At 35.0% G+C, this 25,775-nt stretch overlaps 2 protein-coding genes across 2 annotated transcripts in view; both read right to left on the minus strand.

Moving 5' to 3' along the window:
• chrna8 (cholinergic receptor, nicotinic, alpha 8) overlaps window positions 1-24,007 on the minus strand; it is a 130,269-nt gene extending 106,262 nt beyond the window's left edge. Inside the window, exon 1 of the mRNA XM_087237126.1 lies at window positions 23,880-24,007. Coding sequence (XP_087093252.1) covers window positions 23,880-23,952 — 73 coding nt within the window. The 5' untranslated portion in view covers window positions 23,953-24,007. The remainder of the gene's footprint in view (window positions 1-23,879) is intronic.
• LOC147846815 (uncharacterized) overlaps window positions 1,502-25,775 on the minus strand; it is an 82,572-nt gene continuing 58,298 nt past the window's right edge. Inside the window, exon 2 of the mRNA XM_087237130.1 lies at window positions 1,502-2,615. Coding sequence (XP_087093256.1) covers window positions 2,019-2,573 — 555 coding nt within the window. The 5' untranslated portion in view covers window positions 2,574-2,615 and the 3' untranslated portion in view covers window positions 1,502-2,018. The remainder of the gene's footprint in view (window positions 2,616-25,775) is intronic.

Below are 25,775 nucleotides of genomic sequence, written 5' to 3' on the forward strand. Positions count from 1 at the left end.
AGGAAGTAAATGACAGAGTCATACTTCATACCCAATAATGCATGATGGTGGAAGTTGGCTGGAGATGATCGGCTGGGCTTCCCCGAGGTGTTATTGCTCTTCTGTGGTGTAAAAATGCTAAGAGGTTTAGAACCAGGGCCGGAGTGGGACACCTTTTCAGCTCTGGAGTTTCAAGCCTCAGACCAGCCCACCTCAGTTCACGACTGACTATATTAAAATAAGTAAATAAATATTTCCAAATCAGTTTCTAATGGCACTATCTTTTTTTTTTTTTTTTTTTTTTTTTTTTTTTTTTTTTTTTTTTTTTTTTTTATATATAATGAATAAAAAGGCTGTGGTCAAGTAAATGAATTAAAAAAGTGTCACTGCTGAGAGCAACAGATTCTGGAGCTAGGGACACCGGCCCTCGCGGCCAAAAAAAAAAAAAAAAAAAAAAAAAAAAAAAAAAAAAAACGGACCGGCCCACCGGGAATTCTCCCGGTCCTCCCGATTAGTCAATCCGGGCCTGTTTAGAACAGGTGTGTGGGGGAACGGATATCATCCTGCATCCCTTCATCCTGCGAAGATAGATCAGATATGGTTAGGTGTATCGTTGAATTGAAATGTCATACTTAGTTCAGAAGACTTAAATTAAAAAGGCTAGTGTGAATATGGCATCGAGGGAGTGGGCTATGTGAGTGGAAAAGTGTCATTTGCAAAGAGCGTAAATGTATTTAGAAATGGATGTGGAGTGTAATAGGTTGGATGAGGGTCAGCTTCTGCAACCAGCTGACATGATCTCTGAAATGAGAAAAACAAGAGAGAATCAGAAATGACATTACAACATGGTACATGTATGGCAAACACAATGAATTATTTTAGCTGATAACCATGCGGGGCGTCTTAATAAGAGCATGGGCAACTAAGTGTGGAAGTGCCTTTGTTAATGCATGGTACGAAGCCTCATTGTCGCAACGAGCAAAGATAGTAGAGGTAGGCATTTGTCCCTCCTAAGGATAGCATATTAATTGGGAAATCTGCTCGTCTAGTGGTCCTGATGTACCTCTTGAAGACAGGGTAGGTGGAATTATAGTGGAGTTTAAACCCCTTGGTTTGTATCTAACGCAGAGTCAATTGATGAAACATCAGACATGTCAGAAATGTCCTCCTCTCATTCGTGGAAGTCAAAGCGGGAAGTTTGTTTCTTTGCTGTTTTCACATCTAACCAACTTGCCATTATAAGCTTATGGCTTATAAGTGTATGGACATGAGTCACTGGGGCATATTACGATTGGACTTCTATGCCTAATGGGTTGAATGTTTTTCAATAGCAGAGTAAACTTTTTAGAAGTTAAACTGCTATCAGATGTGGCTTTTTTTTTTTTTTTTTTTTTTTTTTTTTTTTTTTTTTTTTTTTTTTTTTTTTTTTTTTTTTTTTTTTTTTTTTTGATTTATACATTTTATAATTATTTATTTTCTTTATTATTTATTTATTTATTTATGTATTTATTTATTTATCATCTGCCAACATCAAACCCTGAACTTAAATTAATGTCACCATTTAGTAGTAATTGTGTAAATGTAATGATAATCATTCATGAGCTTGTCATGAGAGAGGGTGGGACCATCTCAAATTTTTTTTTTTTTTTTTTTTTTTTTTTTTTTTTTTTTTTTTTTTTTTTTTTTTTTTTTTTTTGAGAGTTCATTGGATGATGATGCTTCTCCTTTCAGCTATTGGCTCGAAGGAGTGTCAATCAAAGTTGCAGAAAAAGGCTGGCGGCCATTTTGTTTGCCAGAGAACTAGTGTTATGATTGGAGACGCTACTCTATTGAATGCACCACAGCGACTAGTTTGGAGGATTAACATGGATGTTTATCAATGTATGCATAAGTTGTGGACTGATGTTTTAAGGATTGGATTGTCTAGAACCTTGATTGAGAGGTGAGTCATTCTATTCACGCTAGAATCATCCTTTAAAGATGGATGTTTAATCTTAGTTGTAGTTTGTGCGGCTTCCCCTTAAAAAGTGTCATGTATGTTACCGCTGGTGCACCCCTAGAAGAGAGTTCAGCTTGGATCGCAGGCATTGAGAGTTTAGGCAAAGTTCATGGATGGTGATCGAGTTTTTACTGTGATCTTGTTGGAGAATTGGGTTGAAGACACAGAGATTGCATTGTGTGAGGCAATTGAAGTAGAAGGTTGAGAAGTTGTAGCTGGAGAAGTTGTTGTTGTTGGAGAAGTTGATGTTGGAGAAGTTGTTGTAGCTGGAGAAGTTGTTGTTGGAGAAGTTGTTGTAGCTGGAGAAGTTGAAGTTGTTGTTGTTGTTGTTGTTGTTGTTGTTGTTGCTGGAGAAGTTGATGTAGCTGGAGAAGTTGATGTAGCTGGAGAAGTTGATGTAGCAGTAGCAGTAGCAGTAGCAGTAGCAGTAGCAGTAGCAGTAGCAGTAGCAGTAGCAGTAGCAGTAGTTGCAGAGCAGTGTATTCTTCAAATCGAAGATGACTGTAGTGAGAAAACCCTGGCTCTTTATAGTGGTTAGGAATGGCCTGATTGGTGGATCAAGCATGCTAATGCAGGACCAGCCGTGTTCAATCATAATCACGTGCTCCTCTCGAAATTAGTTTATGAATAAACTTCACTAAACACTCGGTTTATGCTAGGTTTGTTGAATAAATCAGCAAACAATGCAAAAGAAATATAACAAAGAGATGCTGCGCTGCCAGAAAATTGTATTATTGTCGGCTAGCGAACGAGTCGTTCATAACGGAGATTCATTCACAAACGAATCGCTCCCTCCGTCAGTATGATAAGTGAAAGCAGGAGAGGTGTATTTCAGCACATGATTAGATCAAATTTAACAGGGAGAGTGAATAGTACATTTCCATACACACAAACACAAGCTTTTTGTCAGGAATGCCCGTGCGATAAGTGATCCATCAATGTAGAAAAGTGATGTCAAATAAAAATTTTCATCATTAAAAAAAAATGCATACTAACATCCAGGAAAACTCCCGATCATAGACATATGTGTATATGTGTATATCTATGTGTATATTCCCCCCCCCCCGCGCCTTCAACTGGGGGCCTCGTCGGTGATCCCTGCAGGGGGGCCTCCGCATTTTGCGCTACGCCACTGTTTCTCTGACCTATTTGACCCTTTTGCTTGTTTACAGAGTTGGGTGTGAGGCGTTCCACAGTAACGCGTTACTGTACTCTAATTACATTTTTGAGGAATGCAGTAATGAAACAAATTACATTTTAAATTTGTGTACTTTAATTATAGTTACACAAAGTATTGTAATTACATCACTAATATAGTTATTAGAAGAACAAAATGCTTCTTTTCAATAACGTTAACCGTCAGCATGTGCTTTTGAATTGCTGAAGAACATGATCTGAAATGGTTGCTGACGAGAGTGGTTGCTTCTTCAAGTGGAAATTAGAGTTTCTACCATTTGGCATTGTACAGTGTTTAATATGAAACATCACGATGGACGAAGGCGACAATATCATAGAAAGCAATCAATTAATTAATTGTCAAAAATTACTTAATTTATGACAAATTAATTATTTGTAGCCTTTCAACTACCTGACCCGCATGGTCTTTGTTTTACCCATAACTAAATCATAATTAAATAACCATGTTAACTGTTGTTATAATGGCGCCAACAAACATGGTTGGTCAAAAAAAGGTGCACAACCAACAGGGATCAACCAATAGTATCTGAGGTGTTCACTACAATTACAAGTACACTTGTGAAAGCAAAATATTGAAGCAGTGTACTGACGCTGTGACACATTACCTGATAGATTCAAAAGACAAAAGAGTCGTTAGATAGAGGCAAAATTAATTAAATATCACGTTTAACAACTATAGTGAGATGCGATCAAGCAGTACATCTGTGATAAACTGTCTGGTGTGCGGTGCTTTCTAGAGTTTTGTGTGTGTGCGTTTGCAATATTTATTTATTTATTTATTTATTTTATTCTGGCCTTGTCAGCTCCTGAACTCAAAACCCAAGTACATTTCGATTTCATATTTTCTTTCTTCTAGCTTATACTTTGTGCACCTTCCCTAGATCGTGTTTAGCCCATTCTTCAAGTGTTGTTTCCAATCAACAATCAGTTAACAATTTTGATATTATTATAAAAAAAAAAAAAATTAAATAGGCTATTCTTTAATGAAAGTGCACAATATTTTATTGTATGGGTTAATGTATTGTAGTATTTCTAATGGTCATAAAATCAACTTGAACAATCTATTTATTCAGTTAACGAGCATCTGTTGTCATTCAAGAAAATTACCAATTGAACAACTCCTAGTTTTTGGGGGGCTCCTCACCATGATTGGCCCCACCACAGTCCATAACATGCAAGCCCCCAAAGACACTATGGCATATCTATTACCTTTATGTTGCCTTGCTTCTGAACTTTGTTTGCAATGAAGTTGCATGTTTAATCTAAATCCCAGCAGCTTCTGTCTTTGAAGGACATTTGAAGGAACTTTACATTGATACACAGAGCTATCCTTTTAAACTAGTAACCAATCATAACAGTGGGCATTTAATTCTTGGATCTACAATCCTCTACCGTACATCTATTCAAATTGTGTTCTGAAGAGGGGGAATTGAAAAGTTCAAGAACCCTAAAAATACCAAACGTTTTAAAGATATATTTTAGCAGAGATAAATAGCTTCTACCAGGTAAACTGATTTTTTATTTTTTTTTCAGGGCAGGCCACTAATAACAATTCATTTTCACTGAAAGTGCACATAGTCCTTTCTTATAATTACAACTAAACCATTTACCACTGGACACATTTTCTTGATTGAATATGGTGTCCTTTTCTCCTGGCATTTTTAACGCTGATACTTACAGAAACTATTTTGCAGAGGTCATAACTACACCTCTGCTTCGCACACTGGTGTTTTATTGAATATCCTTCCATTAAAAGCAATGCCCGGCAAGCATTTCAATGCATAGGCGTTTATTAAAGAACAAGGTTTTAATCTCTTGCTTCATTGTCTAAATCAGCCCTCACAAAAGAGCGATTTCTGATGGATACATGATGAGCATCAGAATATGGGCTTGACTTGTAAACTTTCAGGGTAAAAAAAACCTATTTCAAAGTTGCTTTGAAAGTTTACTTTCTGAAGGTCTGGTTTGGCAATACTGTCACGCACACATACACACATACACACACAGCAAACACAGCATGAGCACTGACAATAAAGGAGGCAAAGAAGGATTATAAACCATGACAGTAAAGGATTACAGGGCATGACGATAATGACTGACACTCTTAACGAGGTCCTAAAGTGAGGAAATGACAGCTTCCATCAAACGCAATGCATTAATTTCTCTTTTGTTCTTTTGCATCATCTGTGTGAGCTGGAACATTTTATTATTCACTGTGATGTCACCCAATACGTCAAACAGATAAATATCACTGCAAAATTTCATCACTATTAAATATAAAACCCTTATAGTCCTGTTTAATTAAGTTCTCTGTTTATAAACTTGCTTATAAACAGTTTTCCTTAATGTGGTTTGCATCTATGTTCTCATGTGATTTGCCTGTGTAAAATACTAATAAAGGGCACCAATGAGGAAAAACAACTTTTGTAAGCTGTTTGGACAGAACTGTGTGTGTATAGTTTGAGAATAGTTTTAGAATTGACTGACAGGCACCGTGTATTATAATACATGCATAAACATGTCCACAAAAAATATTTGCAAATAAACTGGAAAAAAAATAGTTGTTACAACTCTCTGTGATCTTTTAAAATGTTTTTTTAAAAAAGATCATGTTTTAATAAAAACAGTGAAACCATTATTTAATTCTTAACTGCTATAATTACCATGGCCCCATAGCATCAGTAAACACTAATGTGTACTGCAAATGGCTTTTGTGTGAGACTCATCTTTTCAGAAAGGCTTGAATAAACACCACAAATATATGAAATAAGCTCACTTCCTATTTTTCACTAATGAATTTGACTAATGACTTTCAGCTGAGTCTGAGTCTGTCTCTGTGCTGTTTATCTGACGTATGCATGATGGGAAGCAGACATGCACATGTGATCAGTGGGCAGGGAGAAGCACCTCATTTGCATTTAAAGCCAGAGCCTTCAAAAACAGCTTCAATGTATTCAGACACCAAATGGCATATTCTGGAGGCCATAATAAATAAACTGATTGGTATTTTGAGCTGAAACGTTAAAGGCATATTCTGGAGAGACCAAAGGCTATTCTTACATCTTGTAAAAGTGGTAAAATAGTTGCCCTTTAGTGACTATTTTAGACTAAATTTCCATTCAAGTTCTAATTAGTTTTAATTACTATTCAAACTTCCACAACAATGCCGACTGGACATGGACAACTTATTATGTGCATCGTGTTACAATTACAACTGCTAAATAACTCCTGTCTGATTTGATTTAATGTGACAATTTTTTTTCCAGAACCAGATTTGCCAATTTTGTCCCAACAAAACAGCATCACGGTGAAAAAACTGTTTACAGGTGTTCATTCACTGTAAAAATAATAATAATAATAATAATAATAAACAAGTAATAAATAAATAAAAGATTTAATAAATTAATTTAATAAAACAAGTCTAAAATGATAACAAAAAGTGGTGTCATGGCTATTTTTTCTTATTTTACAGTAATTGGCTTGGAACAGTAACATTTTATTTTGGTCTTTAATGTTAGTCTCTTAACTAAATATTTAATTGAGTAATGAGCATTTGTATGTGGGTGAATAAGGAATTTTGTACAGAATGTGTGATTTAAATCATATGTCTGAAACCATGTTTTAATAGCTGAAATATAGAAACAGACAAATTGTGGTGAAACTTATTAATAGGCACATTGAACAGCTTGATATACAGTATTCTCGTAATTGGTCAGGAAGAATATGAAAGCAGTGTTTGCCTTTGCTTATGCAGATTGCTGACCCACATGAGATGTGAGATTTGTCTGATTTCTCTCCTTCTCCGACCGCTGACTTTAACTCTCATTTACACTGAAGGCGAGGCATTTGGCAACTCAAATGAGTCAAGTGTTAACATAGACTGTCTACATCAGATCTTCGGTTTTCCACTTTACTTTAATTCACCCTAAGGAAAGGTATTTGAGCCTGAGGGCTGATGCAGTGCCTGATCATGGGATTCAAATGTGACAGAGACCAAAAAATAAAAATAAAAAACTGAGCTAGTTTGGTCTCATATACCATCTCTATCCTGGCCACAACTATGGCACATAAAAAGCCCCTAAGTTATCTTCGTTAAATTTCATTACTTATTTAAGTCTTTTTTCCCCACTGGTTGGTACACTCTCATTACTATGTATGTGCCGTCATTGATTACTCCATAGCTCCAGGCTAACAAACTCATTTTCTTCGTAAGCACAAGATGTTTAGAAGATAAATAAGGCAATAAAATGGTTAAAAAATTATGGGATGGCGCTAAAAAAAGCAAACAAACAATGAAATATCTTTTGTTTATGCTTCTTCATGGCTATTTTAAAATTCTTTCTGTTAAAGGAAACATATCACTCATATCTGACCTTTTCTTTCAGGTGTTATAGTCAATGCACCTACCTGCCCAGAAACATGACAAACAGCAAAACAGTACCTTTAAGTTGGTAAAGCGTTTTTTTGCAATCATGTTGAAACGTGTGTGCCATTCAGATGGTGATGATTCAGATTCTGATGGCAGCCTAAAGATGACTCTCAAATGTAGAATGAAGTCACATGCATTGCTCAGGTGTGAGACGTCTTAACAGATTTCAACGGAGTGTAAAAATCATGATGGTTCCGTGAGCTTTGTCTATCCAAACTGATCTTTAATTTGTATTTTTTATTGGATCAACGTCAGGTGATTGGCTGGACCATTCTACGGCTTGATTGTCTTTTTCTGAAACAATTTGAGAGTTTCCTTTACTATGTTTTGGGTCATTGTCTAGCTGAAATGTTCACCCTGGTTTCATTTTCATCATCCTGCTAATGTAGACGTTGGACTGAAGCAGCTAATAGTAATTTACAAAGACGAAGGACAGATGGTTGCTGAATAACTACTGAGAGATTTCAGCTGCTGTCTAGGCTTTCACTGCTTTTTACACCTTCCTTTATTCATGTGTTTAATAGTTTGCCCCTGTGTCATTTCATTTTGTTACACAAAACTAAGTTTGTAAACTAATTAGATTTGTTTTCTTTCATATATGTATTTCTTTAGTTGTTATCATCATCTGGTGACAAGTTTAAGTCAACAGCACCTTTATAGTTATGTTTTTCTGAGAAAAATAGTGACGTGTTGGATACTTATTTCCTTCACTGTATAATACAGTGTAAATCCAAGCATAGGTGTACGTGTGCTATCTTTAATATGACAGCCATTTAAATAATATCACCGGATTATGGTTTGAGATCATTGAATGTGTACAGTACACCATGGACACAAACATTACCAATATATCACCAAATGCAATGTATGCTAGCTTAATCTTGCAAACAACCTGACATCTGCGACTAATTATAAAACATTTTTTTAAACTTGTGCAAATTATTATTACTTTTGATCAAACACCCGACACCAATCACAATTCAATTGCCCAAGATGCATTTTTAAATGTTATTTGGCTTCTTATTCTTATTCTTGTTCTCATAACAAAGTTTGCATTAGTTACATCAATAACAGCAGCATATGATAAGTTTTACACCTGATAAATATGTAAAATAGGCCCTTTACGCAAAGGTACCCGAATTTGCATGTTATTTAGAGAGCAGAAGCTATCAATTTTTCGTTGTTTGTGTAGCACCTTCTCTAAAGTGTTAAGCACAACCAAAAAATAAAAATGAATAAATCATGAAGCGTCCACTTTATGGACTTTATGTATTGCATTAAGTTTCTGAATGTGCTTGATGACATACTATATGGCTAAAGTACCTAAAGTTACCATTGTATCTAACTGTGTTTATGGAGACCAGAGCTATGTCTTTAGAAAATTCCCAAAAAAGTCTTCTTTCTCCATCACAACCCTGGTTTGAACATGTAAATCTGCTCTCTGCTACTTGTAATTATACTTTCATTTTGGTTATATGAGATTTGCTTGTTTTGTTGTTTCTGAAGTGTCAGAGTAGAGGGTATGCACTTCCTTGTGTGGCAAACTATTCTAAAATGTGGCTCGTTGTAATATATAGTATAACTGACAATTATCAGTTTAAATTAAATTTAGTTGGACAAGACAACTGAGTAACCTACAATTATAGTAACAACAAGCAAAGTGTTTTTCTATTATTCGGTGGTTTTCCATTTGTATCTCACATTTAAAAACAACTGGATTTAGCCAAAGTGATTTCCAAACAGCAAAGTATGACAAAGAAAAAGGTTGTCACACAACAGAAAAATATGTTATTATCCACCCAGGCCAATTCGAAAGATTAAAAAGTAACTAAACTAAGACATAAAAATCATTAAAAATAATAGGGAGTGTATTTTTCTCTCAAACGCTGGGGGTGTGTCCACTGGGAGTGCTGAAACCATGCTCACTCGATTGTATTGAGCTTGTATTGAGCTACAACTCGCTCAATACAAGCTGCTACAACAGCTATGATATTTAATTAAAAATATTAGTTTAACTGGCTTTATAGATAATATATATATATATATATATATATATATATATATATATATATATATATATATATATATATATATATATATATATATATATATATATATATATATATATATATATAGGGATGTGCGGAGCAGCCGGTATTTGTATTTGTATTTGTATTTGTTGAGGGGGAAAAGTATTTGTATTTGTATTCGAGTAAAATTCAAAATGGCGCAAAAATATATATTTTTTCTATTACACTTCTAATTTACATTATAGTGAAAGTATTGTTTAATTATACCCATTATATAAATTATAGACATGCAATATTGGTTGTTGTTTTTGAACATGTGACAAGAAACGTCATTGAAAAGAAAATAACATAGAAGCAATTATCTCATCCATGGTTAAACCAACAACTAATAAAATACCATTGTGAATATTATGAACCCCATCACCACCATTCATGTTGAAGGACACTGAATGGACAGAATAAAAACAAATAATACTTCAAAAAAACTGTTCTTTTTCTGAAAGAACTTTTTTCCAATGGACAGAATTCCAAAAACTAAAATTACCTAAATAAATCTAAATAAAACCCTGCCTGGGAGATCTGGCAGAACAAAAGTATTCTATATAATACTAAAAGATACAGCCCTGCTATTGTCATCTGCCTGCCACAAAACAGACACAAAGTTTTTTTTTTTTTATGTTTGAAACTGACTTGCTGGGGCAGAATGTGGCTGTGTTGATGGTTTGGTGCTTGTGGAGGATTTAGCAGAACATAGCTTTGCTGATTGAGGGGATTGATGCTTGTGGGGGGTGCACAGACAGTATCAGGAGAGGATGCTTTTAGTGCATGTGATAATACATTACATAGAAGGTTGCGCAGTGGCACAGTGAGTACCACTGTCGCCTCACAGCAAGAAGGTTGCTGGTTCGAGCCCTGACTGGGTTCTCCCCATGTTGGCGTGGGTTTCCTCCGGGTGCTCCGGTTTCCCCCACAGTCCAAACACATGCAATACAGGTGAATTGGGTAAGCTAAATTGTCCCTATTGTATGTGTGTGAAAGAGAGTGTATGGATGTTTCCCAGTGCTGGGTGGTAGCTGGAAGGGCAGCCACTGCGTAAATCATATGGTTCATTCCACTGTGGCAATCCCAGATTGATAAAGGGACATAGCCGAAAAGAAATGAATGATTATGCATAGAAGATGTTGACAGATGTTTAATATCTCGGCCGATTTCACTTTTGCACACATTATACAGTATCAGTTTGTTTTATCTGCAGCTCCACTGACTGTAAAATTCTTCCACAAAGAACATGTTTTTTTTTTTGTTTTTTTTTTTTGACTGGTGGAGGACCAAGAAATGGCTCAGAAGCAGTCTCACTCTTTTTCTATTCGGGTGCCCAAATGTATTTGAGGAGTTTCAAGTTAATAAAAAGTGACGGGAAGCTATGCTAAGGTTAACTAGCCTATAGCATATATCTTGCTGTCTGCAAAAGACAGTAATGTAGACGTACCATATAACTCCCATAAGTGCATACTATTCGACATAACTGCACAAGCATCGTTTTAACCTTTATAAACGAACGTTAATGTTACTCTGTCAACAGTCTATTGTCTAAATTACCGCGTTACAGAGCTAACGTTGCGTAAACAGAGAGCACCCGATTGCAAACTTCCCGATCCCGATCAAACCCCGCTACAAGTTTATAAACTGCATCTGGAACCCAATTAAGGTACAAAAATCTATTTAACAAAAATAGTGATGCACTAAAGTATTTTTTTCGCTCAGCCGAGCCTTCTCTGTCTGTATCTGTGGAGAAGATTGTGCCAGACACCTCCGCCCCGCCCTCCGACTGAACGTCTCTCTCTCTCTCTCTCTCTCTCTCTCTCACTCACTCACTCACTCACTCACTCACTCACGCGGGCATGCACTGTGGTCTCATGAGGAAACGCTGCTTTTTGATATAGTGTTTTTCTTGCTCCCGAATACAAATAATTTTTCAAGTATTTGTTCGAAATAAGTATTCATAAAAACACGCTATTCGTGCCTTTCCAAATACCGTATTCGTGTTCGGCTCGACCCTTAATATATATATATATATATATATATATATATATATATATATATATATATATATATATATATATATATATATATATATATATATATATATATAGTAACAAACAGTGAAAGTACAGGAGAACACAATTGTTATTATAACGTTAATAGTGGGTTAATGCTCAACTACCATCTTAACATGTAAAACTATTAATGGTTTAATTTTGTAATTTAATACAACATGCTTTATGTTATTTCAAATTTGTTTCAACAATACGTTTTTTATGTAAATTATAATGTGTTTTAAATGTTAATAATATAATTTGTGAGCTTAGAGTCATCTGAATAGCTGTTGGCATCAGGCAGAGGATAATAATGGAATAAACAATCTACTTTGCTGTTTTGCCTATATCAATCAAATTTGTAAAAAACCTGTCAGTCTAATCTTCTATCTATCCATGCTTTGTGTTGCATTACTGATTAAAAAACCTGTTTGAGGTGCCTACTGTAACTTAAGACTATCCGTCCCACCTAGTGTACAATAGATAACAGATTTCTTTTTGTTGTTGTGAAGGCTGACTGACAAAACTTTGTAATTGCACAGAATATGAGATGGTGGTATATCTGAGATGTAATCGCTCAAGTATATAACATTTTTTTTGTTGAAACTGTTGTAAACGTTTATAAATTTCACAGTGTATGCGAATGCTGGCCAGGGGTGTGTTTCTGATAACCATTGTTAGCCAACTAAGATCGCAAGTTGTGTCATTACAAAACAGTTTGTTGATTTGGGGCCGTAGCATACACCTGGTGCAAGGCGCGACACAATTGTTTTTTGCTAGTTTTAGCTTGCCGCAAGAGTTGTTTTGATGTTTTGTACCACGCTGTTTAAATAGCAAATGCATTTGCGCTCATATGTGCGCCCATAGGACGTTCTGTTTTAAAGTGGATTTTTCCGTCCATAAAATAGCAAAAGTGTATTCCGACATGCCCTTAATGCTTTTGCGCCCTGTGCTTTGGACTTTGCAAAATACAGTAAAAAAATACTGTACTTGGTGTTTCCCAAATCCATTATGCAACAAACATTTGCAACTGCGTCACAAACTTCTATGCTTGCAATTAAACCTCAGGAGCTGTAGTTAGAAACATAGTTCGTAACGGTGTTCTATTCCCAGTTATCCGCCCCTTTATCTTATTCATTTAAAACATTCTAACATTTAAACTTGGAAGGATTTTTTTTAAAGCACCAAAGTCATCTCTCTAAGTTGTAATTTGCTTTTCAAGTATTTTTAAAGTTCAGTTTTAGCCATCTTCATGTTTACAATTGTGCTTCCTTCGCAGTGCTCTTTGAAAACATTGATGTCATTTTGAACATTATAAAGCTATGGGTGACCTATTATTTAAAAGCGGAATTTACGTTTCGTCTCCAAAGCTTGTGAAAACAGAATATACAGTATAGCATACGTTAATAGCTTTAATTTATACGTAGTAGGTTATTTATTAAGAAATGTATCTGTACTGTATAGAACATGGGCCTGTTGGTTAGAACATTTCTGCAGTGGTTTGAATGTGTCAAACTGTAAAAGTAGACTTTTACAATAAATAAAATTGAATGAAAAAATAAACAAGATTCTATATAATAATTAATTATAGTAACAATAAGAAATAATAATAATACAATTAATAATTTAGTAATTAATTGATAATCAAGTAGGATTTTTTCTTTTCTTAATAAAAAGCCTAATGTAAATTACAACCATTAACGATTTACATGATTTATATATGAGTGATCTAAGTTATTGCTTTAGAATAGAATATGGAATATTCTCAATAATATTTGCAAAAGAAAAAGTCCTATACAGTAAGTGCCATGTACATACATTTAAATTATTAGGGAAAGCAAGTGCATGTTTTTACCAAAACTAATATTGACATTTTTTTATGCATGTGCATGTGAAACAATATAATTTGCACAAAAAAGGTTTTCTCTAAAGAAGTTGTTACTCCACCCCATTCAGAGCATCATTATGGGCCTTTTAAGTTATAATTAACGTGGTTCAAATGATGGATCTGCGACAAAGCAACTACGGTTTTGGGAAACTCGTCACTAGTACATTGTTCTTTTCCCAAACAATGGATCGTACTATGATAGTTTAGCCACGAGTTATGTCATTGTTTGGGAAACACACCCCAGAACAGTAGATGGAATCACAGAAGCACCATATGATGTTGGTAATACACGCATACCCTCTATAGTGTGTACATTAAAGCCTCTGCCCTCTTCTGGAAAGAAGAAACTCATTTGCATTTAAGGATACACACAAAACAGATGTATTTGAGCTCCACCACCCCATCAAGGGTTGCAGCAGCGGAATGATCCACCAACTTATGCAGCATATGTTTTATATACATATATGTGAAATTATTCACACATATACACAACACATACTGCCAATTTAGTTTATTAAGTCCACCTATATCACATGTCTCTGGACTGTGGGAGAAACTGCAGTACCAGAAAGAAACCCACATCAACACGGGGAGAACCTGCAAACTCCACATAGACGTGCCAATTGACCCAGCCAGGACTCGAATCCTGTGAGGCAACAGTGTTAACCACTGAGCAACCATGTTACCCCTGAATCTAACAAAAACAACTTAAATTGGTACACAAAATACTTACTTACGAGCACAAATGACAAAGGAAGTGGATAAATAAATAAGGTGTGAAATCACAAGCTGAGCAAACAGAAGCTGTGAAAGACTGTAATGTGGGGCAGAGTGATATTACATATTTAATCAGACTGGAACAAGTCACTTCAGCCTGCCTGGGAAACAAGCGCTCGCTGAACTTTTCCTCACACCTCACTTGAGCGCTAGCATATAGTGCTAACAACAAACAAGAAGACTCCAGAGGGAGAGACTTGAGGCTATGAGATCTGCAAACTCACAGAGACTCTCAACACAACGTTGATTGTTGTGATGGGTGATTTATTGAATTCCATGCAAATGCTGAAACTTAATAGCAAGGAGAGTTCAATGGAAGCTTTGTCAAAGTGAGACTGGTCAAAAGAGAAAGCAGGACATAATGTGAAAAGAGGTTGAAAAGAAAATGAGAATAGCAAGGGGGGAAAAGAGAGTACAATAATCTCAGCTGATTTTGCTTTAGGATTTTACGTTGAATATCAAATGGTGACACAGTATAGCAATTGCTCATTAAAAAAAATTAAAGTGGCCCTATTATGCATTATAAAAGGTCATATTTTGGTTTGGGGGGTCTTCAACAGCAGTCTGATATGTATGTAAGGTCAAAAAACATTTCCATTGTCTTATAATATGAACTTATTTTTAATTAATTATCCCAATGACTCCCATATGATTTGTTCAGCAACTGATTTGTTCCCTAACCCCTCCTTTGTGCTGATTGGTTTGATGACACAGTCTGTTGTGATTGGCCGACTGCGTTCAGCACAGTTAAGAAGTGGTCAGAGCATATTTAAGCATTAAAGCAATGCAGTTAAACACCAGCATATTACTCTATTCTTATTGTATCAATCATCAGAAAAAATGACATGGAACAAACACAGCACACGGTTGGCTATACTGTGGTGTTGTTGTGAAAATGAACTTTAACCCTTTATTGCCCACAGCCACATGTCTGGCTATCTCTTCCATGATCCCTTGCACTCTGCTAGTGTCTGAAAGGAAAGGCTTGTTCACGTTTTACCCGATCCGGCAGATCATATTTGGTATTTTTTGTAGTGACATCGATACAAACAGGCAAAAGATCTGGATGAACGACGACTCATTTTCATGACTCTAAGTCGAATCTTTTATTAATAAATTCAAAATTTTTATACAAGGTGCCTTTTCAGATTTAACCCTCAGTTGGATGGTTTTCATTCACTTATGCAAAGTTCAGACTGCATGACTTTAGCCCCGATTTTGACTGACAAATTGAAATTGCTGACAAATGCCTGAAATCACAGGCAAATCGGTGCTCGTTCACATAAGTAACAATCACACAGTGTGAACTATCAAAGATGCAATCTGAAAGAATTGCTTATTGAGATACCGTTAAGATATTTGGCATGTTAAATATCTAGATATGTCGATGATTCAAATCATGTCATGTGAAATGTGTTCTGATTGAAAATAAAATTGGCATTTACCTACAGCCAATGAGAGAGCAGCATCCACTAGTATGGATATCTACAGGCCAGTGGGAAATTGACGGAGAAGTTAAAAGAGGTTTTCCGTCTATTTGGACCCAAGTAATGGACAAACTAATAGAAATTTGTCTGTTTGATGTGTTATTTGAGCATCACCACAACCAGATAAAAAAAAAGTTTGAGAGACATTGCAAATTCCCTTCAATGGCCAGATGGGCAAAATAAGTGAAACACTTAGGACTTCTTTCTCATTATGTAGTTACTAACAAAATATATATGACGTGACTTTGCATTGTTTCCATGTCACTTCTCGCATGCGTTTGGTTGTGAGACCGTTGTGTACCGAGACAAAGTTGTTGGCGATTCTCCTATTGTAAAGTCATGCAGTTTGAAACCTCTGTTGTTATTAATTCCTTTATGCATTATTATTATTATTATTATTATTAGTAGTAGTAGTAGTAGTAGTAGTAGTAGTGGTGGTGGTGGCGGGGTTCTGAAATAATAATATGAATATTAATATTATTATTATTCAATAAATATCATTATGATAAAATACTTCTAAATGCTTTACTCTCAAGTTTGTGCCATAATATTCCGAAGAGTAATTGGGTGCATGGCATTTGGAAAACATTTTCTCTTCACTGTTGAGATTTGTTAATTAAACTAATTAAATGTTGCCTTGAATCAAAGTAACTTAATATAGTATTTCAACTTACATTACAATAACTGACCAAAAACATCAAGTTGAATAAAAAAGTAACAAGATTTACTGATTATAACAGAACATAAACTGATTGTCTTTATTTTTATGTCAGAATTTTTTTTTACACTGCATTTAAGTTTAAAGCTATAATACCTTTCATAATTATGTTTAGTTTTATTATTTTAATTTAATGGTTATTACATACTAAATGACACTAATATTGTTTTTTTTTTTGACAATCATTATATTACAGTGAGAAAAAATTTATAAAAACAATATTGTTTGCTCTTTTTCTTAAGCTATTGTTTGTCTGATTGAATCCTCTGCCAGAAAGGATGAGATGGAGATGTTCTTTGCATTGTGTGTGTTTGCTTACTCACAGTCCATGCCTTTTATGGGGATTTCTCTAAGTATGATTATGGAGGCACAACTTAGATCAGCATCAGAAATGTTGTAAATTCTCTTTAATCTTCTGGTACACTTGTATGTGAAAAATGACCCATTTTATTACTCTTCTTCTCCTCTGAGGATAAAGAGTAAATCATTTTTTTTATGGAAGCCTGATCAGGAACAAGATATTCTTTGACTCAAACATCAAATCATCCGGTCTAATAACACATCAAGTTACTCATTGGGGGGAAAGTGAGTGAGGAAAAAGAGAGAGAAACAGAAAATCCCTGAGGAATAAATGGGTCAGCACACTCTGGATTGTGTTATAGTCCAGATTAGTGATGGCTTTAAAAGCTGAATGGCTATCACACCACTCTTTCTCTGATGAAATACAAGATATAGAGGGGGGAAAGGGGTAAAAAAAATCCACTTTTCCAATAAATTCATTCAGTAATGGAGGTACTGTGCTAAAGGGGGCATGAGAAAGAGAATTGGGGTGAAGAGACCCCGAAAAGCAAGTAATATCTTTTTCTCCTTCTAGAGTCTAAAGAATGTAACTCACTTTATGTATTGTGTGAAATATTAACTTTACATTAAATTAAAAATTAAAAAAACAACAACGCACTAATGCAATTAACTTAAATCATTACTTTTAGATTTTTCAGCTCTGAAGAAATTCAAATTGGTTACCAATTTGGTAAAAGCAGAGAAAAAAAAAACAATGAATGTCACAAAATTTCTGTCAATAAATTTAATCATTAAAATGTATAAACAGGGATATGAAATCTGTTGATGTTTTTTGTGGATGGCATATAACTGTGTTTTCCCCCTCTCTTATTTTATATTGAGTTTCAATGAGAAAAGTTTCTGCTTCACAATATTAGGCAAATCAGACTTCTATCCTGACTGACTACAGCAGTGATTTTACCTACTCTATATGCACAATCAGCCTTTGAAAATGATCCAGATGACGGTGCATTTGCTCTTCAATAACCCAAAGAGAGTGCATGTTACACCTCTCTTTGTCTCACTCTACTGGCTGCCAATTGCCGCCAGCATTAAGTGATGATGGCATACAGAACAGTCCTTGGGTGTGCACCGAGAGGTATAGTATAAAAATATGCCTGCCAGAACTTTTGCTTCAGATCTGGGAATATTCTTCCCAACTGAATCACATTTGATTATGAATTAAAGAAGGAAGGAATGGCGACATGGTGGCTCAGTGGTTGGCACTGTCACCTCACAGCAAGAAGGTCATTGGTTCAAGTCCCGGCTGGGCAAGTTGGCATTTCTGTATGGAGTTTGCATGTTCTCCTTGTGTTAGCGTGGGGTTGCTCCGGGTGCTCTGGTTTCCCCACTTGTTCAAAGACGTGCGCTATAGGTGAATTGAAGAAACTAACTTGGCCGTCTCATATGAGTGCATGTGTGAATGTGAGACTGTATGAGTGTTTCCCAGTACTGGGTTGCGACTGGAAGGGCATCTGCTGCATAAAAAATTAGCTGGAATAGTTGGTGGTTCATTCCGCTGTGGCGACCCCTGATAAATAACTAAGCCGAAGGAAAATTAAGGAATAAATAATTTACCCATGGGATGACAATTACTCATAGGTATTGATATGCTGACATTACATTAAGTGAATCAATCCTAAATCTTGAGGGAACATTCTGTTTTGTAAAAGTTTGGAATGTGCCAGTGTCATTGATTTGACAAATTCGGCACACAGCCTTTTGTGGAATTGCTTTAAAGCTGTATTGTCAGAGATCTGACAGATCTGAGAAGTAAGTTTTTGTTGATCTCTGACAACACCACTCTACAACACCTCTAAACAGGAAGCAGGTGGGTTTGTCACTTTTTGGGGTTCCCCTGATACATTTCTGCTGTGGTCTGTGCTATTTGCAGTGCATTTCTGTATTCACATGTGTTGTCAAACTGATGATTTGTCAAACTGTTTTTCCATTTGCATTTGCTTTCTTAACTTGCAGCGCATTTGAGTTCTCTCAGCCGCTGTAGATTCAACGCAATCTCACTGCAATTCGCAACTTTTTGATTTGAGTGGCTAATTCGTATGAATTCGTCCAATCTAATTCGTACAATTTAGTACAATTTGCTCATCACCCAATGACGGTTAGGGGTGGGGTTGGGTGCCCCGCCTTTTTAAATCATACATTTTAATATGACTAAACTCGTACAAATTTGTGCGAATTAGCCACTAAACTGACAAAACGTAAAATACTTATGTTTCCTCGTGAGATCAAAAACAAGTGTGACAATGCAAAATGGGGTTAACAAAATTGCTAATGCTGCTTTGAAGAAAGATTTCATAACCCTGTTTAAAAGTGGTGATAAACTCACTTCTAATTAGGTGTGAACTGTGGAGTTTAAAAGCACTGCTTAAAACAGCAACTAACAAAGGAATAAATGCAGTGAAATAAAAGCCAGATGTTTGTGTTAAAATCCCTTATTTTTGTTTTGTTTTTCAAAAATAATTTTAGAGCAGGGTGTCTAGTCCTGTCTATGGAGATCCAATTGCTCAGTCCTATAATCTAATTATGTAATTAATCTCATTATCTAAGTCTTCTGGAAGACTTGATTATTGGTTATGTCTGGACTGGAATTGAATCTTCAATAACAGAACTGAAACAAACCCTGAGGCAACACGGTGGCGCAGTGAGTAGCACGAATGCCTCACAGCAAGAAGGTTGCTGATTCGAGTCTTGACTGGGTCAGTTGGCATTTCTGTGAGGAGTTTGCATGTTCTCCAAGTGTTCTCGTGGGTTTCCTCTAGGTGATCCTGTTTCTCCACACAAGTCCAAAGAGATGCACTACAGGTGAATTGGGTAAGCTATATTGTCCGTATTGTGTCTGAATGGGAGTGTATGGGTGTTTCCCAGTGATGGGTTGCAGCTGGAAGGGCATCCTCTGCGTAAAACATATGCTGGATAAGTTGGCGATTCATTCTGCTGTGGCAATCCCAGATTAATAAAGAGACTAAGCTGAAAAGAAAATGAATTAATGAAATAACCACTGAAAGGCATTTGTGCTCAAGCATACTTTATACTCACAGCTAACATTTTTTTGCTATTGATTTCAAAAACACTAGAATATCTTGAGCAAACTTTAATTAGTCTAGTGAGTGCCCAGTGCATACTACTATTTGATAACTTGGTAAATTTGAAAACATGTACCTTCTGACTTCTGGAATTTGTATTGCGCCCAATCAGTTAGAATGAAACAGCCGTTTACAATTTTCAAAAAAAAGTGTATCAGATGGTCCAGATGGTGTTTGTGTTGTATACTCTGGAGAACTAGGGTAATTTATAATGATGTTAGGAGAAGCACCTTTACAACAGCTGTCTTTGTTTTGGCTAATTGTAACATTTTAACAGATCTAAACCCAAATCAAAAAACTGATTGGATAAACCATGGACAAAAAAATCACAGCATCTATGCTTTTTAAATTTATTTGAGCAATTTCAGCAATCAATTAATACAATCATGGAAAAAGGACTGGAAAGGCAGACATTGTCTGGGGCCCTGCATTTGAAAGGGTCCTCACAATTGCTACACCATACCTTTCACCCCCTTCCCATTCCAGGACATTATTTATTGGAATTAGAAGCTCAGATGTGAATTACACTGAACCCTATGGGAATGTCAGTGGTCAGTCGTGTCAATGCCTTGCTCTTGCATTTTAATCATAGCACATTACTGAAGGGCTATGTCTGTGCTTCAAACGCATTTGAAAAGATTTCTTGTTTTCTACATGTTGGCCATCAACAGACAATGCATTATAGTTTTGTAGAGCATGTTTAAAGAGCTTAAGTTAAATTAACAAGAACAATATGTCAACATGGACAGAAGGTAAAAAAATGCATATTAATCAAAAACATTAGTGCAGACATGAGATGGATACATTTAGAAACACCTGAACAGTTTATCAGAAGTTTATCAGAAGCCTGATATTTTTACTAATTTAGCTTCTGTATTAAGTGACCTTACTTATGTATTACCAAGGAATTACATTCAAGGAATCATTTGTATCATTTTGATTTAGTAGCTAATTTGCATGAAACAGTACAAGCTCATTCCCACAATTTGGTAATACTAAAATGTTGCTTGAGTTTATGGATGAGGTTTTTTAAAAATGTACAATTTCATACAAATTGACACATTTCTGACGCGCAAAATAAAGATCGGGCTGTTTTTACTCATGTGCAGTAAGATGATTTTATTTTAGAATTTTGCATACACATTAATGTCCACATTGCCTATGTACTAATAATAAAACAAAAGCTTCCAAAAAAAAGCTTTGCAGCTTTTAATGCTTTTTTGCCATGTTATGAAAGCCAAAAAATGATGATGAACCTTGGTTCACTCTTCCATAGAGGTTCAGGTCTAGTCTACCATATGTTCAAGTCTGTCTTTTCCAGTATGTTACTGATCCAAAACATAACACTGCCATCCCCCCTTTCTCCCTCTCTATAATCTACATGCTGGCCATTTTCTCTCAGCCAGATAGTGTAAGCTGCTGGTCTATGGGATTTTAAGGTCAGGATATAAGTTCTAACTCTCCATGATAGCTAGGAGTGTGCTGTGAATATTGTCTGAATGTCAGATAAAATTACATTTCTGTAGGCTATATATATATATATATATATATATATATATATATATATATATATATATATATATATATATATATATATATATATATATATGTGTATGTGTGTGTGTGTGTGTGTGTGTGTGTGTGTGTGTGTGTGTGTGTGTGTGTGTGTGTGTGTGTGTGTGTGTGTCTGTATATGGCATTTTGCTGTAAAAACAGAAAAAACTCATTAGTATATACCTGCTTTCAAGTGCACTGGTTCTCACATATGTGTCAATTTTAGAGCTTGGTGACATTATCCATTGTTCTGGTCCACAGGAGAAAAAAAAACAACAAATATATTTTAAAAATTGGTGAAGAATGTACACACAGTAATAGCAATTCGAACTGTGCTAATTCAAAAATTAGAGCCAAGTTTTTGGATTTATTAGAATATATATATATATATATATATATATATATATATATATATATATATATATATATCTTTAGATCTAGGGATTAAGCTTCTTTGTTGTTTATTTAATTTATTTGAATTACATTGCTTGAATTAATTAGAAATTGTCTCTTGGTAAAATAGTTCTTAGAAAAACAATTTTTCTTTAGAAAAACTAAACATTTCTATTAGTTTGAACTAAAAAGAAAACAATGCCATTCTTAAAAAAAAGTTTTTCTTTTAAAGTTATTTTAATGTTTTTCTTTATATTTCCTTCTGCTTATTTTCTTTATTCATCAGGGGTTGACACAGCGGAATGAACTATGTCAACCTGCATATGTTTTACACAGTGGATGCCCTTTCAGCTACAACCCAGTGTAGGGAAACATTCATACACACTCATTCACACACATACACTACGGCCAATTTAGTTTATTCAATTCACCTATATTGCATATCTTTGGACTGTGGGTGAAACCAGAGCACCTGGAGAAAACCAACGAGAGTACGGGAAGAACATGCAATCTGCACACAGAAACGCCAACTGACCCATCCGGGACTCAAACCAGCGACCTCGCTGTGAGGCAAATTAATTTTATAAATTTGTTGAGTGGCTCAGGAATCTGGGTCCCTTGTCTGCAACCGTTCTACCTTTTAAAGAAATCTGCAATCTCAGCCTTACAGTTTTACCATAATTGGCTCAGAGCTGATCAGAGCCATAAACTGAATTAATTTTGCTGAAATACTTATGGCGCTGGGGGAAAGTGACCCCTGTAAATAGTTTAGGGGAATCCCAGACCTTAAATGGTTAGAAGTAAAACCCCACACACACTGAATGTCCAGACAAAATCAATCAAAGAGCTTTTATCTTTTTTTTCTATTTGAAGGGGAATAAAGAACACAAGGAGGCACCTCTTTCATGTTTTAGAAACGGAATGTATTACATCTAAAAAGTCAACATAAATCAAGTTTTGTACAGCTTATTTAATTTAAGTTTATTTTTCAGAGCAGTTTCAGTGCTTATCTGAGAGTGGTAGATTACATTAAAAAAGTGTTTGTTTGTTTGTTTGTTTGTTTGTTTGTTTGTTTTTTTGTAGCTAATTGATAGTCTGTTCCATTTTCCAACAGTCCTGATATGCAGTCCAACAGCAATGGATTTAATTCACACTTCAGTTTCTACACTCCTGTTTACACAAATTATTGATGCTTTGTTTTCTTTTTGAACTATTTTCTGTGCTAGCGAATAACTCTGTCTGAAACCTGTTAGAATAAAATGTCATTCAGATATATCATCACTGGAGCTTATTAGATGTATATGCGAGACGATAATTGAATGTATGAAAAAGAAGCATACAAACATGCACTTGATGCGCGTGCATACTTATACACTCAATCACCTACTCCTATAAACTCCCTTTCAATCACAGGTTATGAAGCATGCCTTCCGTCCAGTCCTTGTTATTGTTGCTCACATCTCATACGCGTATTAGCGAACAGCTAGATCTAAGGATGTTTTGCGGTATTTTTGTCAGTTCTCATGCGTCAGTGCGATCATGCCAGATGTTACGGGGTTTAAAGAGGTCGGGATGCTGCAAGGCAAATCGCACAGACACTGTACACAAGCTGTATATAAAAATAAACACATGATTATATGTTTTACACTGTGAAATGACACATACTCGGTAAAATTTAACAAGTCTAAGTCAATATTTTGTCATACTTTATTAAAGCTTATGCATTTAGGGTATGTAAGTTGCTTAACATCGCTGAAGTAAAACATATAATAGATATAATGCTGAGTGAGTTCAGTTTTATCATAACAAATCCAAGTAAACTTGATTATGCTACAAATTGCTTATAATAAAATTATAATAAAAAAATATATACAAAAAACAACACCTACCTTTAATACAAAATGACGTCCATATAAAAATTCCAAGATGTAGAATTCCAAAACATTTTTGCTTCTGCATCATTCCTGTACTGTGAAGTTGTCCTTATACACACAAGCCGACGAAACTTTAGTCTGTCAGCATCCGATGCTTGTGTTCTTGGGTAGGAAACACTTGCGCGCGCCCTCCTCCTCTCTCCTTTTCTGTCTCTCTCTCTCTCCTGTTTGCTATTAATTTCTCACACACAATCATTGACCGACCGCACGCTAGAGCATGTCCATAATCAGCATGTTATTTTTTAAATAAACTGGTCCATTAACTGTATATTCTGTGGTTTGATCAATCTCATCCAAGAGTCTAATCACTATGCATTACAATACATAAACAATTTACGAGATTGGCGCGCGCTTCAACATTATGCGTAAAGACGCCATCTGGACACGCGTTATCTGCAGGAATCATTTTACTCTACCACTTGCTGTGGATAATACGCTGCAAGCACGACGTGACGGTTGTAAAATCTACATTTAAAGTATCGAATCCGAGGGGAGATTTAAGCACCTCTTATTGGGTAATGTTCGTCATGGATCATTATTTGGTTCAGTGAGGATTTATAAAGATGTGTTTGTAGTCCGAACGCATCATCAGGTGTTTGCAATCAGTGCTCCAAATCTAAAGTATTACATTCCTCTGCCTAATTTATTTTAGAGGTTAAAGACGTTAATCAGTAAGCAGAAGGTCGCTGTTTTAATATTGTGAAGTTTAATTTATGATTCCTGTCAGAATACGAAATTGAGCAAAGCACTTAAAGAGATAGTACCCTGTACACCCAATGGAAATTTGCTGTTAAAATACTTATTCTTAGAAATAAATGAACATATATATATATATATATATATATATATATATATATATATATATATATATATATATATATATATATATATATATATATATATATATATATATAATGAACCTTCATCTTCAAAACTGCATGACGTGTTTACTATGTTAAGTCTATGTGTGACAAACATGCAAAAAAATCACAAATAAAACATAAAAATTTCAAAAAAAGAGACTTGGTGTTTTTATCACTCCAATATGACAGTGGACACACTATACCTAAAATGTATGGGGCAGACACTTTTTCACACCACTGTATACCAGATAGTAACATAAAAACATCTAATAGATGTCTCTGCGATGCAAACATGCTATCAAAGCAAGGACCATTGTTTCTAAAAATTTTCTTTTTTATTCTAATGTTTAAAATAATTTACCTACATATTAGTTGGCCTGTGGGTGAGTGAAATACAGTATCAGCAAATTTAATTTAGTTTTTAATCTATAAACGTTTTAAATCTGAAAATGCACCTTGTATAAATTGAATGTCTCTTAAAATGGCATATATTTTGGCTTATTTTTAGAGTTCTTGACTACAAAGAAAATGTAATACTTTTTAATTAATTCTTATAAGAAATAGACACGTTTATAAATTATCACAAGGAACCTGTTGTTTTAGACAGTAATTTTAGAAGACTACTCTTCTTTGGAATATTAATAAAGAATATTTTAAGTAAAAAGTAAAAAACAAACAAAACTACAACAATGTACTGTATGTATTTAATATACGAAAACAATCAACCTTTTAACAATTTAACCTTTCAGATACAAGCAAAAAATGAATCATACACTCTTAGAAATAAAGGTATGCGAGCTGTCACTTTTCAAAAGGTAAAGTTTTGTACCTAAAATGTCCATATTAATACTTTAAGGCAACATATTAGTACCTAAAAAGTACAAAAATGTTCATCTTAAATATTTTAGGTGCTAATATATAATTTTAAGCGACCAATAAAAAGTGAAAATGTTTACCTATTAAAAAAGTACCACCCCAGTGACAGTTT

Source organism: Danio rerio, chromosome 1, assembly GCF_052040795.2.
Source record: "Danio rerio strain M-AB ecotype USA chromosome 1, GRCz13ab, whole genome shotgun sequence".
NCBI lineage: Eukaryota > Metazoa > Chordata > Actinopteri > Cypriniformes > Danionidae > Danio > Danio rerio.